General features: G+C 39.2%; 1 protein-coding gene across 2 annotated transcripts in view; it reads left to right on the top strand.

Annotated features, from left to right (window-relative positions):
- Positions 1-15,517, top strand: part of LOC126354803 (huntingtin) — a 472,584-nt gene that overhangs the window by 56,397 nt on the left and 400,670 nt on the right. For both annotated transcript variants that reach the window (XM_050004721.1, XM_050004723.1), the window contains exons 7-8: positions 4,350-4,542; positions 12,605-12,886. In XM_050004721.1, coding sequence (XP_049860678.1) covers positions 4,350-4,542; positions 12,605-12,886 — 475 coding nt within the window. The remainder of the gene's footprint in view (positions 1-4,349; positions 4,543-12,604; positions 12,887-15,517) is intronic.

Genomic DNA, 15,517 nt, shown 5'->3' with positions numbered 1-15,517 from the left:
GGTAAAAGAATAAAAATCTGTCACTGCATAGCGCCATCAAATGAAAAATTTTATATGCGCCAACCTTTTGCTGGGGTGGGTGCTTGTCCAGATAATAGCTGTAACAGAGCTAATTATTTCAGCGACAAAGCACCAGTGCCTTCCAGCCCTTTGGACCCTGGGGGACCCGGTGACCTTGGGGAATCATGAAACATGAAACATGGCTCTAGTGTCGTTTCGTTTCGAGTCCCCTACAGACCCCCCACTGAGACCTTTTTGGGGAAGTGGACACATCATGTTCACAACTCTGCTGACGTGTATCAGTAGACTGAAGTCACTTCAACTCAGTGACACTGGCTTACTAGTGAGCTTTGATGTCATCTCACTTTCCTTATGGACTCTTCCTTACTCACCAGCAATAAGTTCAAGGCCATTATAACAGCACTTTTTCATCATGTCCTTTCCTCAACCTACTTTTCATTTAACAATGAATATTTTGAACAGGCTGGTGATGTTGACATGGCAGTCCTCTCCCCCCTCTGGTACCGAACTTTTTTATGGAAGGCTTATGAGCAAAAGGCACTTGATTTCTCAGAACTTAAACCGAGAGTCTTCTGCTGATATGTAGGTGACACTTTTGTTGTTTGGCCCCATGGTGAAGAAAAGCTGTCACGTTTCTTGCAACATCTTAAGTCAATCCGTAAGAAGATCCAATTTCCAATGGAAATAGAGAAGGATGGTTGCTTACCATTTTTGGACATCTTGGTTAGTAGGAAAGTGGACAGGTCGTTAGGGCATTCTGTCTACTGTGCGCTCATACATATGGACCTCTAACTTGAAGCATCCTTTACAAACTACCAGCATTCTTAGAATGTAGGTGTACTGGGTCATGTTGTTCCTGATGGAGACAGCCTTACAAAGGAGCTAGAACATCTACAGTCGGTGTTCAAAGATAATGGTTAGTCTCTACGTCAGATAGGTACAGTCCCAAGGGGGAAGAAACGTGACCACCCACTACATCAAGGAGATAAGGAGCTTTTCAAGTCCAGGGTGTTCCTTCCATATGTCTTCAATCTTTCGTCTAAAGTAGGCAGGATCCTAAGGAAACGTCAGGTTAAAGTAATCTTCCAGCCACTGGCAAAGATTAATGCGCTTCTTGGTTCGCTAAAGGACGATCTGGATCTGCAGAAGACTGCAATTTACAAAATTCCTTGCCAGTGTGGCAAAGCTTACATAGGTCAAACAATACGCAGAGTACATGAAAGGTTCATGCAATATGTCCTACCCACTGCCATTTTAGAGTCCTAACCCATTGTATAATATTTTTTACTCCTGTTATTGCTCATGTCTCCACTTTTCTGTCGATCTTTCTTAGTGGGACCTAAAAATGACCTTTCTGTAGCTCTCTGAGCAGTTCTAAGTTTCCTTTTGAAAAATTCATTTCAAGTCCAAGTTTCACACCCATACGTTAAAACCGGTAGGACACACTGATCAAAAACTTTCTTTTTTAAGTAGACTGGCATGTTAGATTTGAAAACTTTTGCATTTTTTCCGTAAGCCCTCCAACCCAGTTCAATTCGATGAAAAATTTCAGGTTTCAAATTCCAATTTGTGTCGATTAATTGCTCAGATAAATGTATTCTGCACGATCGAAGGATGGAAGATGGATAAAATCAGTTTTAAAGTGGAGTCCCAGAGAAAAACGAAGACCACCAGGGAGACCATCTGATCGCTGGGATAAGGAACTCAGGAAAGTTGCGGGTTTCAACTGGCAGAAGACAGCAACGGACATGGATGCATGGAGACACCTCTTAAAAATGTATTTAATGACTTAAAGAGGCTACATCTTGTATAGATTGAATTAGCCCAACAATAAATAAATTAACATGAAAGGTGAATTGAACGTGAGAACCACACTCACCTTTCGCAGCCCATTAAGTCAGCCATAGCTGAGCATTGTATTACCACTGGATATTCTATGGATTACTCCGCCACAAAAATCTTGGCCCCACTGAGATGCTTGTGGAATTCAGTAATTAAAGAATCTGTGGAAATATATCTAGCACAATATCTTATAAATCATGACAACGGCTTTCAACTGTACAAGGCTTGGGACCCAGTGATCTCTTTAATTTTTTCTGAGAGAACACATTTTATTGTTAAAGATACATCTGGCAACATCAGACATTTGTTTTCAGTGCTGTGAGTGTGCGTTCCAACAGAGGGCAGAAATGTAGTTTCACCTTTACGCATGTGCCTGTGCGCCACAGATGGGGCAGTGTTTGCAGAGGGTGCGGATTTAGAAATGGTGTACTCCTGTGACTGCTGCCAGTGTGCATGCACCTGTGTGCCAATTTTTGCTATAAAGCCAACACTGTGAACTAGCAATCTCCGGTGGCGGACACTCACTTGAAGATGGTTGGATGGTTGCCTGCTGAAGTATTGTGGGAAGAAATCAACATAATCTGGCTACAATCCCAAAACCTTATAGGATGAGCGTAGATCATAGTTTTTAAAACTGAATTGGGATTCCATCCAGACCTGGTGACTTATTTGTTTTCAGTTCTTTCATTTGCTTCTTTGCGCAAGGGATGTCTATTACTATGTCCTCCATACAGGAGTCTGTGCAATTGTCAGATGTTTGTGTGCTACTTCTGTGTGAATGATTTCTTAAACACAAATTAAAAATTTCAGATTTCTTTTTGATATCTTCTAATGCCTCACCAAACTTGTCAGTGAGTGACTGGATAGAAGCCTTCGACCCAGTCAGTGATTGGATGTAGGACCAGAATTTTCTCAGGTTCCTGGCAAAGAATTTTGCTAAGGTTTGATAGTGGTAGTTACTTTATGCTGCATGTATCAGTCTTTGTACAGACATATGAGACACTACTAACTTTTGCCTGTCCTCATTTGTGGGTTCTCTTTTGAACTGAGAGTGCAACAGTCTTTCTTACCGCAGCATTTTCTGAATTTTGTTGTTAAACCACAGTGGGTCTTTTCCATCCGTAATCCATTTACTAGGCCCATGTTTCTCCAGAGCGTGATTTATAGTCTATTGACACTGTGCCCATAATTTCTGTATGTCCATCATACTGGAATTAAGTGACATCCATTTGAATGTGGGAATGACCAGCAACAAACTGTCCATTCGCATGAATGGACACAGGACCACCCTGTGGCTAAACATGCCTTGGTGCACAGTCGTCACATCTTGGCACAGTGTTACACCTTCCGGGTTATCTGGATACTTCCCACTAACACCAAACTGTCAGAACTCCGGAGATGGGAACTTGCCCTTCAGTATATCCTCTCTTCTCGTTAACCACCAGGCCTCAACCTGCGCTAATTTCAAGTTGCCGCCGCTCGTACCTCACCTGTCATTTGCCTCTGTACTTCCGCCTCGACTGACATCTCTGCCCAAACTGTTTGCCTTTACAAATGTCTGCTTGTGTCTGTGTATGTGCAGATCGATATGTGTGCATGTGTTTGTGCGCAAGTGTATACCTGTTCTTTTTTCCCCCTAAGGTAAGTCTTTCCGCTCCCGGGATTGGAATGACTCCTTACCCTCTCCCTTAAAACCTACATCCTTTTGTCTTTCCCTCTCCTTCCCTCTTTCCTGATGAAGCAACCGTTGGTTGCGAAAGCTTGAATTTTGTGTGTATGTTTGATTGTGCGTCTATCAACATGCCAGCGCTTTCGTTTGGTAAGTCACATCATCTTTGTTTTTAGATATATTTATTTATTTATTTATTTATTTACATAGTGTGGCTGTCTGTACTTTAGGGCTATGCAAGCCACCCCACTTTGGCAGGGTCCATGGTTCATGGGGAATGGGTTTGTTTAATTTGACAAATGCAGATAGATTCTTCAAATTAGTAATTTGCAACTCGTCACTATCCTTTATGGCTCCTTACTGTATTGTTTATGTAAATTGCTACTGAGATGTATATTACTGTTACAAGTTTGAAAGTTTGTTCCCCATAATCTTTTAGCTGTGTAATCTGCACAAAAGACTTAGAGTTTATTTTTTATTTGTTTTATGTGGTTTTTTAAAATCCGTTTTATTTGTAGTTGGTTATGTTAACATATTTTATCTGAATGCCAACTAAAAACATGTAACCATTTCATAAGCACAAGAAGAGCAATGTGATTCTCTTGAAGAATCATATATGTTTTTAAGCTTCCAATAAAACATTATGTGAAGAGAATATAATAAATTATTTTAATTGACTCACCTTGAAAGATATTTTATGAATTGTTTTTTTTGTGCAGTATGATATGAATGTAATGCGGTACAGTTGCAAAGTAATTATACTCAGTAATCTTTATTGTACTTGAAATGTAATTTATTTATGGTATTTTGCCTTCAGGTGTATGAACTTTGCCTGCATTACACAAACCACACAGACCATAATGTCATTAATGGTGCCCTTGAAACACTTCATCAGTTGCTGCAGGATCCACCAGATGATTTGCTTGCCATTTTGCTTTCCTCTGAAGGCATACGACGGAGCCACATACAGCCGAGTGAGTCTCTCGAGAAGCTGTCTCGCCGTTCCTTGAGTAAGTTTCTGCTGAACTTTGGAAGTGGGTTGAATGGTGGTTTCATTTCTGAAATTTGTTCGAAGTTGTTTATCCTTCAGCTGAACTTTTTACAGCATGCAAACTAAACTTCAACCAACTCCTGTCCTTACATCTCCTCTTCATTATATTATTTTCTCTCAGTCATTATTACTATAGTTCCTAATTTCTGCAGCCTTGCCTTTTGGTTGTATTTAGCTTCCTTTTTTACAGCCATTTCCTCATCTCGTATTTGGTACTATACTTTGTCAGTTATATAATTACTATGAATTGTCAGTGGTTTGTGTTAACCATTTACACTATTTTTCACAGTTCATTGTTTATTGCTTCTGCATTCCAGTATGTGATTTCAATGCATGGTTTTGTGATTTGGTATCCCTCCATCCTTCATTCAGTGTGTCTGCTGTCTTTTGTACCCTCACTTGCTCTTGATTAATTGTTCATTTGTCATGCTCTGTAGATCCCATGCAGTGGGAGTACATTCAAAGATGTGGAATGAGTCGAGGTACACAATAACAAAAGACAAGCATTTTGTAAAAGTTCAACAGGTCCACTAGATTGAACAGTAAACAATCAGTGTTGCTTCATAATATTTGCAGTTACTTTACATAAATGTAAAATACTGAATAGGAAGAAATTCAGATGCTTTGAAAATGTATTCTACCGCAGCCACTTCATGGTGCATCTTGCAGATATTTGTTACCACAGTGGAAAACCTGTTCCACTCTTTCACAGTCTCATGAAGTGACACATTATGCCCATACATTGTCAATATTTAATCGTTAAGTTTCTTCACTGATTTCTCTAGCAAATGCACCATGCTAGTAACAACATCACCTTGCTTCTTTTCACTGTTGCAGTGCTCCCAAGCCACACAACTCAGATTGAATTACATGAAAAACACAGAAACAAACTGCACTTCAGTTGAACACACACATATGTCAAATATTCACAGTATGTCTAGTCAAATGTGTTAAGTTAAAGAACTCCCCTCGTTTGTGGGAAACTGTGAAAAATTACGCAGTGGATGTATGAATGTGTTGGAGAAGACTTGTGCATATTTCCTGCTACAGCAACTAAATTTTAATTTTCACATTGTGCTTGTGACAGTTAAATTGAATGCCAAGATCTTTTTTTCTGCCTGGCCATGAACACTCCAGGATAGGAAAGCAAGTTACTGTTAGTTCTTATAGGCCTGAGGTTGGATCCTTGTGTGATTTCAGTCACCAGTGAACACACACCAAATGTATTTAAATCTTTTAATAAGTGTCATCTGTTAAAACAGCACATTCTTCTGCTATGATATTGCAATAGCTCACATCATACTTCATATATTTGTTCACTTATTTATTGTATGTTGACAGGAGAAATAATAGGCAACTATTTACAACAAATATATACATTCCTACACAGGTATGCACAATCTCAAGTTGGTAATGAATTCATGGCTCTAATGCCAGACTTGAAATCCAGTCAGAAGCTTCTGCAGACGAACTGTGAAGGTCTCCTCCATTCTGCCTTTGAATGCTCTGAGGGAGCATTCAAATATTACATTATGTACTGTTTGCTGCTCTTTATCACAATCACATTCAGGGGAGGTCTTCTATCCCCTTTGGTGCAACAGTGTTCCACATCTGGCCTGGTGTGTTCTGATCCGATTCAACATGCACCAGTGTCATTGGGGTAGACGAAAAGCTGGGAGTGTTGATTAGTTGGTGACGCTTCAGGGAAGATTGCTCCTGCCACTGATTGTTCCAGTCTTCTTGCGTGTTGAAGTTCCTGTCCTGCAGGCTGATTGCTATGCATCATGATGGTTTTTGAGACTTCTGTCACTGTGGTTTTGATGATGAAATTTCTGAATGAATTGATAATTATGTTTTTTTAATTCTTGCCCACATGTTCAGCAATGACTGTGATCTTCTTATGGATGGTAGTGTAATATATTAAGGACCTGTAGCCAGTGCGTTTGTGGGATGAATACACCACATAATGAGGTACATTGCTTGATTGAGCTGTGTGTCATGTATTTTAGTGTGAGCGAGTGAAACATAAGTATTCTGCAACCGAGTGTGAAAGAGCTAAAGCTGACGATCTGTACTGATTTGGCCCAAGTGTGGCTGCTGAGGAATAGGTGGGTGCTGAGACAGAGAGCAACGTAATGAGAGGCACATGTAATGTGTTCTTAACCCTGGTTTATATAACATCAGCTCAGCAAGTCCAGTTGTATTTCAGCAGGTTACTGACACAAGCATGTTTGTTGTAGATAATGACACAGAAAGGTGAGTCTAATTAAAAGGCTTTGACTGGACTGAATGTACTCTGCTGTCTGACTGGGTGGGCATCGGTGCAGCTTCTCTATAAGCAGGATTGGTGGTGGTGCTAGAAACACATGCAGCAGAGTGTGTGTCTTTGAGCTAGCCAAAAACTGGCTGGCCAGTCACATGAGTTAGAGGTGAACTCATGATGTTTACTGCCTGGCACACTGTCGATGGTGTACAACACCACAGTCTGAGAACTATTGCAGTGGCACCCCAGGTGGGTTCCTGTTAACTTCTGGGTTACGCTGTCCAGAGTTTTGATTTTAGTTGCCATATTCCGGAGATGGATATTGTATGTCTGAGACCTGTCTGGGGTCACACACAAGTATTTTTGAGTGTTAAAATAGGGGAGAGTCTGATCTCTAAATGTGATGTTAGGTTTGCAGTTTACTTGTTTATTCCGTAAGTAGAAATAAGATACAACGGTCTTTTTAGGATTCGGTCGGAGAGAGTTATGTTTTAATTATTTGTCCAGAGTCTTCAGTTATGATCCTGGTGTTGCTTCACCTTCCCTAAAGCTTTGATCCTGAGTGGTCAAGAGCAGTATCATCACCAGATATAAATTTCCTGGATTTTGTTTCTGGAAGGTCATATGTACACAAATTAAAAAGTAATGCAGCCAAAACAGAACCTTTTGTGATACTGTCATTTATTTTGTGAACTCTATTTTTAGAGTTCTCTGAGAACACTTGGAAGTATTTGTTGTTCGGCATGTTGCCAGTTAGAGTGGTTAGGTTCCGACACAGAGGGACGCTGATGAATTTGAGCAAAACTTGGTCCAGACGGTATCATAGGCTGCATGTTTATCTTCTGCTTCAAAAAGCCATTTTCAATACAAGTTGGTATTGCTAGCACCTGGTCCTCATATCCTCTTCGTAATCTAAACCCAGCTTGCTGTATTGGGATGTGTTTGCTTATGGATGTGCAGATTCTGTTATGAATGAGCTTCTTGAGGAGCTTGAACTTGACACTAAGGAGGGCAATGGTGGCGATAGCTTTAAGCTCTGGATGGATCTTGGTTTGGCTTTAGTGCAGCAATGATCTTAGTTTTCTTGTAGAGGGGTGGCAGATGACCTGACTGTAAGATATTTGAAAAGAAGGTGTTCATCTTTTTCACAGTAGCAGGACCACAGTGCAACAAAAACTCAGGTTAGATGCTGTGAATGCACACTGCCTTCCTAGGTTCTTTATAGATTCTGTGGTCTCTTCCAATGGAAATAGGATGGAAAACTCAGATATTTGTGGAGCCAACCATTTATTTACTTTTAAGAGATGTCTAACTTCCCTTCTGATGTGTTTATCTTTTGTTGAGTTGGTGATGGAGATCATGAATCCTTGAGAAGCATTTCAGTGTGTTCATTCGAGCCTTTGGAAAATTGAGACCAGTTGGTTTTTGTAAAATTCCAGTTTGGTTTGGATAAGAGTGGATGATGGGTGTGAATAACCCTGTCTGGAGAATTATTGGATGATGCTGACTATGAGGATCTTCGGTTAGGAGTCTGTGGCATACCTCATTGGGCACATTTGGAAAGTGTGATAAGGTGTTGGTCAAGTGTGTAGCACATGTTCCAGTGAGTGGAAAAGAAGGGTATCTTGCCTTTTGTGTCATATATAAATTTGGGTTTTCTGTTCCTGTCCATTTGGCATGTTTCTGTCCATTTTCATCACATTCTTTACATTCCCAGAGTATATGGTGGCTGATGAAGCCTCCAGTGATGATGCTTGGATCTTGGGGAAGACCAGTTATATGATGTTAGCTTGTACAGTTTGACTACTGTCTTCCTCACTTTAACAATAGTGATGATAACATTGTCATCTGAACTGATAGCAAGACTTCATAGATCACTGGACATAATAGGAAACCAATATGATTACATATAGAGTAGGTGAAAGAAATTGCTTCTCTTCTAACATCTAAAGAAGTGAACAGTTTTTGATGCAAAAAAAAAGAAAAAAGAAAAAAAAAAGAAGAAACAAGTCATTTCCATTTTGAGGAAGGGTTGTCAAACAGACATACAAAACTATAGGCTTATGTCTCTGTCATTGGTCTGTTAGAGAATTTTGGTACATGTTTTATGCTCTGGTATTATGACGTTTCTGAAAAATGGATAATCTCATCTGTAGGAAACAGCATGGGTTCCAGAAAAATGATCGTATGAAACTGAACTCACTTTGTTCGTCCAAGAGACCCAGAGAGAAGTAGATACCAGCACCCAGATTGACATGTTCCAGGAGGCATTCAGTACAGTTCTCCACTGCAGTTGAATGAATAAAATATGAGCATATGGAATATCAGACCAGCTGTATGGATGGAAGAGATTCTAGCATGTCATACTCAATGAAGATAAATCTTCAGATGTAAAACTAACTTCAGCCATATACCAAGGGACTGTTACAGCTCCATTGCTTTTCATAATGTAAATAAACGACCTGGTCGATAACGCCGGAAGTTCCATGAGGCTTTTGACACACAGTGGCGCTGCATATGGAGAATTTGCAATGATAGAAAACTGTACTGAAGTGCAAATACTGTTGTGGAGTGCAAGGAGTCTTGCAGAGTCCTGCCTGGTGCAGGCAGTGGTAGTTGACCTCACTAAAATCAAATGTTATGTATTGCACCTAAACAGACAGAAGGAATTATGATTGTATGATTACAGATTTGCAGAACAATCATGGGAAGCAGTTGCATCCTTAAAATATCTGGGAGTATGACTATAATCAATTTAAAATGGAACAACTCCATAAAACCAGTCTCATATGAGGCAGATGCTGGTCTGTGATTCACTGGAGGATTCCTCAGGAAATGTAGTCCACTCAAAACTTTTATTCAACCAATACTTACATATTTTTCATGAGGATTGATGAAGGAAATAGAGAAGATCTGAAAAAAAGTGGTAGATGTTGCAAGAGAGGTGTACTACATCACAATATGGTTTACTTTTAAAGTTCCGAGAATATGAGTTTTTGCATATGTCTTGCGACAAGACTTGAAGATAAAATGAGAGAGATTCAAGCCCACACAGAGATTTATCAGCAGTTGTTCTTCCCGTGAATGGCTCGTAAACTTCTACAGTCGGCATCTACCAGGAGTGATGAAAGTACGAGCGCCACTGATGGCAGTGCTAGCAGGCAAAGACACAACAGGTCGATAGCCACTGCAGTGGACACCCAAGTTGCATTGAGCCTTCAACCAGATAAAAATGACCTTTCAAAAAGCAATTCTTTTAGCCCATCGCCACCATCATCAGTAGTCATAGGTGCCAGCCAACATGCAACTGGAGCCACATGTCACCAGTATGTGGAAGGCTATTGGCACCTTCTAAGTTTTTTTCTCACAAGCTCACAGTATCCCAGCTCAAATGGAGAGCAGCAATCTGATTGCTGTGTAAAGCAGTGTGGCACTTTCGCCTGTATGTGGAGGCCAGACCATTCATAATATACGTGGACCACTAGTCTGTAACCTTTGCCTCGAGCAAACATAAGAACAACTGGTCACGCAGAGCAAGCACAGGGAATGCAACTCTCAGTGTGGTAAGCAAACCCAGAGGAGATATCCCGGTAGTTTGCACCAGGGGTGGTTGACATGTGCAGTGCAAAATTCACTGCATCCAAAAGTGTCTTTTAGTTGACGTACTGAGATGATGATCATGCAGGGTAACTACAGTGGGGTGGGGGTGGGGGTGGGCGGGGGAATTGGGGTCGGGGTCTACTGGGGGCCGAACCACACAATAACCCTGGATTCGGTGCAGAGTCATCGTTCGCGGCCTTGGTAGCAGTGCTGAAATGCTTTGACTGGTAGGGTGTTTAACATGTCAGTCACATTCTTTTGAATGTTCTCCAGAGCTCCAAAATGACATCATTTTAAGACACTTTTTTCAATTTTTGGAAAAGAAAAGAGTATTGAGGACTCAGATTAGGTGAATAGGGGGCTGTGGAATAACAGGAATGCCTTTTGAGGTAAAAAATTCCATGAGGGAAGTGTGGCATCATGACGCAGCATCCGTTGTCTGCAGTGTCCGGTCTCACTCGATTCAGCCTTTTCCTGAGCTTTTCAGGTGGATGAATAAATGTTATATGCACAAAGCCCCTTACTGTCAAAAAGCAAATTGGCATTATTGTGATCTTTGATTTGCTCATTTGAGCATTTTTCAGTTAAGGAGATGTCTCAGTGTGCCACTCTCACTTTGCCACTTTCTCAGGATTGTACTCAAAAGTCCAGGATTCATCACGTGTCATCACATGACTAAACCAGTCGCGGTCATTGGCAGTCCCCTCAAGGAGATCAACACATACGTTTTTTTGATTGTCCTTCTGCTCAATTGTGAGGTTTTGCGGCACAATTTTGGCACAACCCTTTTCCATGTGCAAAACTTCGGTTAAAATTTGATGTACGATGAAAGCGTTTAATTTTAATAGGTCACTTGTCATCCTTATTGTTAAATGTGTCTGATCTCACAGCAGCACACACACACATTTGACATTCTCAACAGTTTTTGAAGTTGAAAATCTCCCTGTGTGATGTATATCTTCAATGTACTACCTGATTCTAGTCATTGAAAAAAATTTCTTCTTGATGAGCAATGTTTCCCATAGGTCTGTTTCAACTTTTCAAAGGTCACACTCATAAATTCCCCATGTTTAACACAAAAGTCGATGGCATAACGTTGGTCTAAATGCCACTGTCGCATTTTAATAACACACAACAGAAACACAATTTCACTGATGATGCTCTCAAAATGTTGTGATGACTGTATGGAGTTGAAAAGAAGTGAATGTGACTAGAGCAGATGTGCATATTGGTTCATACAATTAGAACGAAATAGCGTTGCCAGATCGTTTGCAGTGTTGTCAGTCTTGTCATTTTTCTCACATAGCTTGTAGTGTTCAACTGTTTTGTGATGCATGTACATTTGTGCTTATCATTAACATATCGTATATGTATGTTATATGACATTCTGTCTAGTCTTATGTAAGTCACAATGAATGCTTCTAATTAAATATTGATAAAGAAATTTATTTACAAATATTTTTATAATCTCTTTTTTCTGTTTTCCTCTTTTGCTTAGTTGCTTTAAATTCTTGGAGGTATGCACCTTCTATGCAACCAATTGAAAGCAGTTTGTTTGTTGCCATACGTGTTTCGCTTCATTTATTTGGGAAGCATCATCAGTGGCTTGTAATAAAGGTTTCCTTTTTTTACATAACAATAAAAATATTATGTGGTAGATATAATATACTGCTATATTACATTCTGTCATGTCCTTTTTTCTATTTTTTAAAAAATATTAAAATCAACTTTTTGTTGCACAAAGTTCGTAATTAGAACTTATCATATTGTGTTCCTTATGATTTCTAACAGTGCTACAAATCTTAAGTAACACTGAACGATAAGTTCTCATTACGAACTTTATGCTACAAAAACTTGTGTGTACCCTAAAAAAAACAAGAGAAAGCCATGACAGAATGTAGTGTAGCAGCATATTATATCTACCATGTCATACGTTTACTGTATGTAAAGAAATGAAACATGTATTACAGGCCGCTGATGATGCTTCCCAAATAAATGAAGTGAAATGCATGTGGCAGCAGACAAACTGCTATCAATTGGTTGTATAGACTTTTATAATGTGTTAACATTTATGTCTTTTAAAATAACAATGAAATGTGATGGTAGCTTTATGATCTCTGTTGGAATCGCTAACAGCCACAAAAAATTTCCTTTTAAGGCCAAATGAGTGTTGCACCATCAATTACTCACGGGGATATGTCACTCTTGGATAATGAGACAGATGTCCCTGACCTGAAGCTTCCATCCATTGAGAAATGGATTGGGGAAGCTAGAGCAGCTATGGAAGCAGCAGGGAAGTTATCACCACAGCACATTTCTCATGGAAATGAAACGTTTGAAACGTCAAATGCCCAAGAAGAAGAAACTGAAGACAACAGCTTCATCCAGACAGAAGAAACTACACGTGGCTATTCGAACATGAAGATTGGTAAAATAAATGGTGAGAGCTTTATCTGGTAGACTGATGTAAATTAGAAAAATGTTCACAACTGCACAGCCATATTTCATGATTTTATTTTCAGCCTAATTTACTCAGTAGTTCAGTCTACCTTGAACACAGTACTGTTGGATTAGTGTTTTCTGAGATCCTTCAGACTATCACAATAATAATTGTTTTTAATTAAAATAGTATAATTCTCTTTGTACCATTTACTTCAGCAATGAAATAATTTTTGATTTCTAGTAGCCATTTTTACAACTTCAGACTTAGCGCACAGCGGACGGGAGCACCTAGAACGGCTAGTGCTCCCGTCCGGGATAACGCGCCGCTGGCACTTTGAAATATTCTAAGTCCGACTCAAGGTCACGCGTTATCGGACTTCTATATAAGCGAGCGAGTGCCGCGCAGCGGCTCATTCGCGCTGCTGCTGCTGCTGCACAGGCAACTGCATTGAACGCTGCCAAGATGCCATACAGAAGATACCGCTGCCGTTCTAAACAGACAGTGTACAAAACTATCGAGAACATTGAGTTTGCTACAACATCTGGAGACAAGAAGAATCATATACCACTCAAGTCTGTCGCTGCTCAAGCCTTGCTGGACGGACCTTCTGTTTTCTGTGGCTGCAGACTTAATTTTAGTTTAGATATTAATGATTCATTTGGTCATGGTAACGGATGGTTTACATATGGGGCCAATGTGAATATTCTCATTGTTGTTCAGCTTTCTCTAACTATACAATATTAATAATTTTATTAAATTTAACTTTACTGTTGATGGAGATGCTGTAACTATTTTAGTGTCAGTCAGTACCTAAGATAGACCTGATAACATAATACAAAATCAAACTGACTACAGGAATACAGGAACAGTTTTACTTAAGTCAAAACATCGTGGTACCAACATACAGCTAGACCACAGTCCTCCATTGGTAAAAAGTGAGGTAGAAAAACTGAACAAAAACCCCAGAGTACTGTTAATAATAAGTGGATCATTTTGTCTTCCATTTTGGTGGAACTGTCCAATGTTATGTTGGGTTTACCATCAGTAAGGGCCTAGATATAAGGCAGGTTGTTATGTCATTCTTTGCAAGCATAATACCAAGTTGGAGCTACACCATATGTTACATAAGAAATTTACATCAGTACAGGACATTAGTTTATTTTTATTAAATGTACTTGGTTAAATTAGCCTTGTCAATTGATCTTCAATTGTTTACAATGATGTCGACAGATCTTCAAGAAAATGACATGTATGAACTTTTTTATGTTTCTTTTGTATTAATTATTTTGTAGATCACTTAACCACTATACTAGGAGCAACAACGCTACACTTCAGCTTTTGACAAATTTTGGTTTGGTATGGAACTATATTTTAAGAAGACAATCTTCAAAAAAATGTGCAACATTTCATTTCTACTGTGATGTAACATTTCTCTGTAAGACAGTTTTATGAACCTGGTAATGATCTTTTGCATAAGATTTGGTGGATTGCCTCATCATTGATATATGAACAAACACATTTTAAATTGGCATTTCGTGATGTATTTTAAAGGTGATATGCAAATATACTTGCTGAATTTATTTATTAAAAAAGGTTTTTAAACTGCCATATTGGAATTAAAGTGGGTTAGTTATTTTTATAATACAAAGAGTGTTATGCATACTACACGGTGCAAACTGAGGCTACTGTATTTGTTGTAAACAACCACTTAAGTTTCCTTTTTCACATACACCAGTAAAGTCATATAGTGACATCTAGTGCTGCGAGTTTGTTGGATGGTAACTTACTCAAATGGTATGTTGACTAGGATGGATCATCACTGTTGGATAACTTGGTGCTTTACTTATTTTTTATGTTAATCTGATTATGTAATTTTCTCATACTTTAGCACTGAAGATGGCTATTTATAGTTGAAATTTTGTATATGCAAGAATAATGAAAAACGAGTATGATCGCGACTGATTTCTGTGTTCCTATCCTTCATTAAACTCTGCGACATTTTTTGTGTTGTGATATTTGCTGCTTTATTGTGAGTTCTGTTCGTTGATTTTTAGTTTTCTGTAATCCTCATCAATTTGTAACTTGCACTATCAGCATTAAAAGTAGTTCTGTACATTCTGGAACTACTTGCCATTACTTATATGGATAATTTATAAGGCCCCAAAGAAAAGGCTTGTGTCTGAAAAACGTTGAGGAAGGGAGGCAAAACTGAATGAAAAGTTTTGTGATTTGAAAATGTATCCACTGCATATTGCAGCTCAGTTCCTTTTCCAAACTAAAAACATCATGCTCTTCTCCACATATCCGTCTGTCTTCCTTAATGTTGACCTCCATGTCTTTGAGCTTGCATCCAGGCTCCAGTCAGAATGAAAGCATTCAACAATATCTTCCTGTCTACAGCAGACACCCATTCAGTATGAATACTCAGACCAAGAATTACAAGAAGATATGATGTTCTTGGTAAAGGCCTGGAGACACAGAAAGGTATCAGCATAGGTACAGACAAGGAGTTGACTCCCCTGAAAAGTGAAATAATGGAAGTTGGACATACAGATATAGGCAGACATTCATGTATTATGTAATGAAGATTTTCTTTCATTTCCCAAAATGCTTGCACTTTGCTTTCCA

This window comes from Schistocerca gregaria, chromosome 3 (assembly GCF_023897955.1).
Source record: "Schistocerca gregaria isolate iqSchGreg1 chromosome 3, iqSchGreg1.2, whole genome shotgun sequence".
Classification (NCBI taxonomy): Eukaryota; Metazoa; Arthropoda; class Insecta; order Orthoptera; family Acrididae; genus Schistocerca; species Schistocerca gregaria.
Note: the sequence above shows the minus strand (reverse complement) of the source record. Positions and strands in the feature narration are given on the sequence as shown.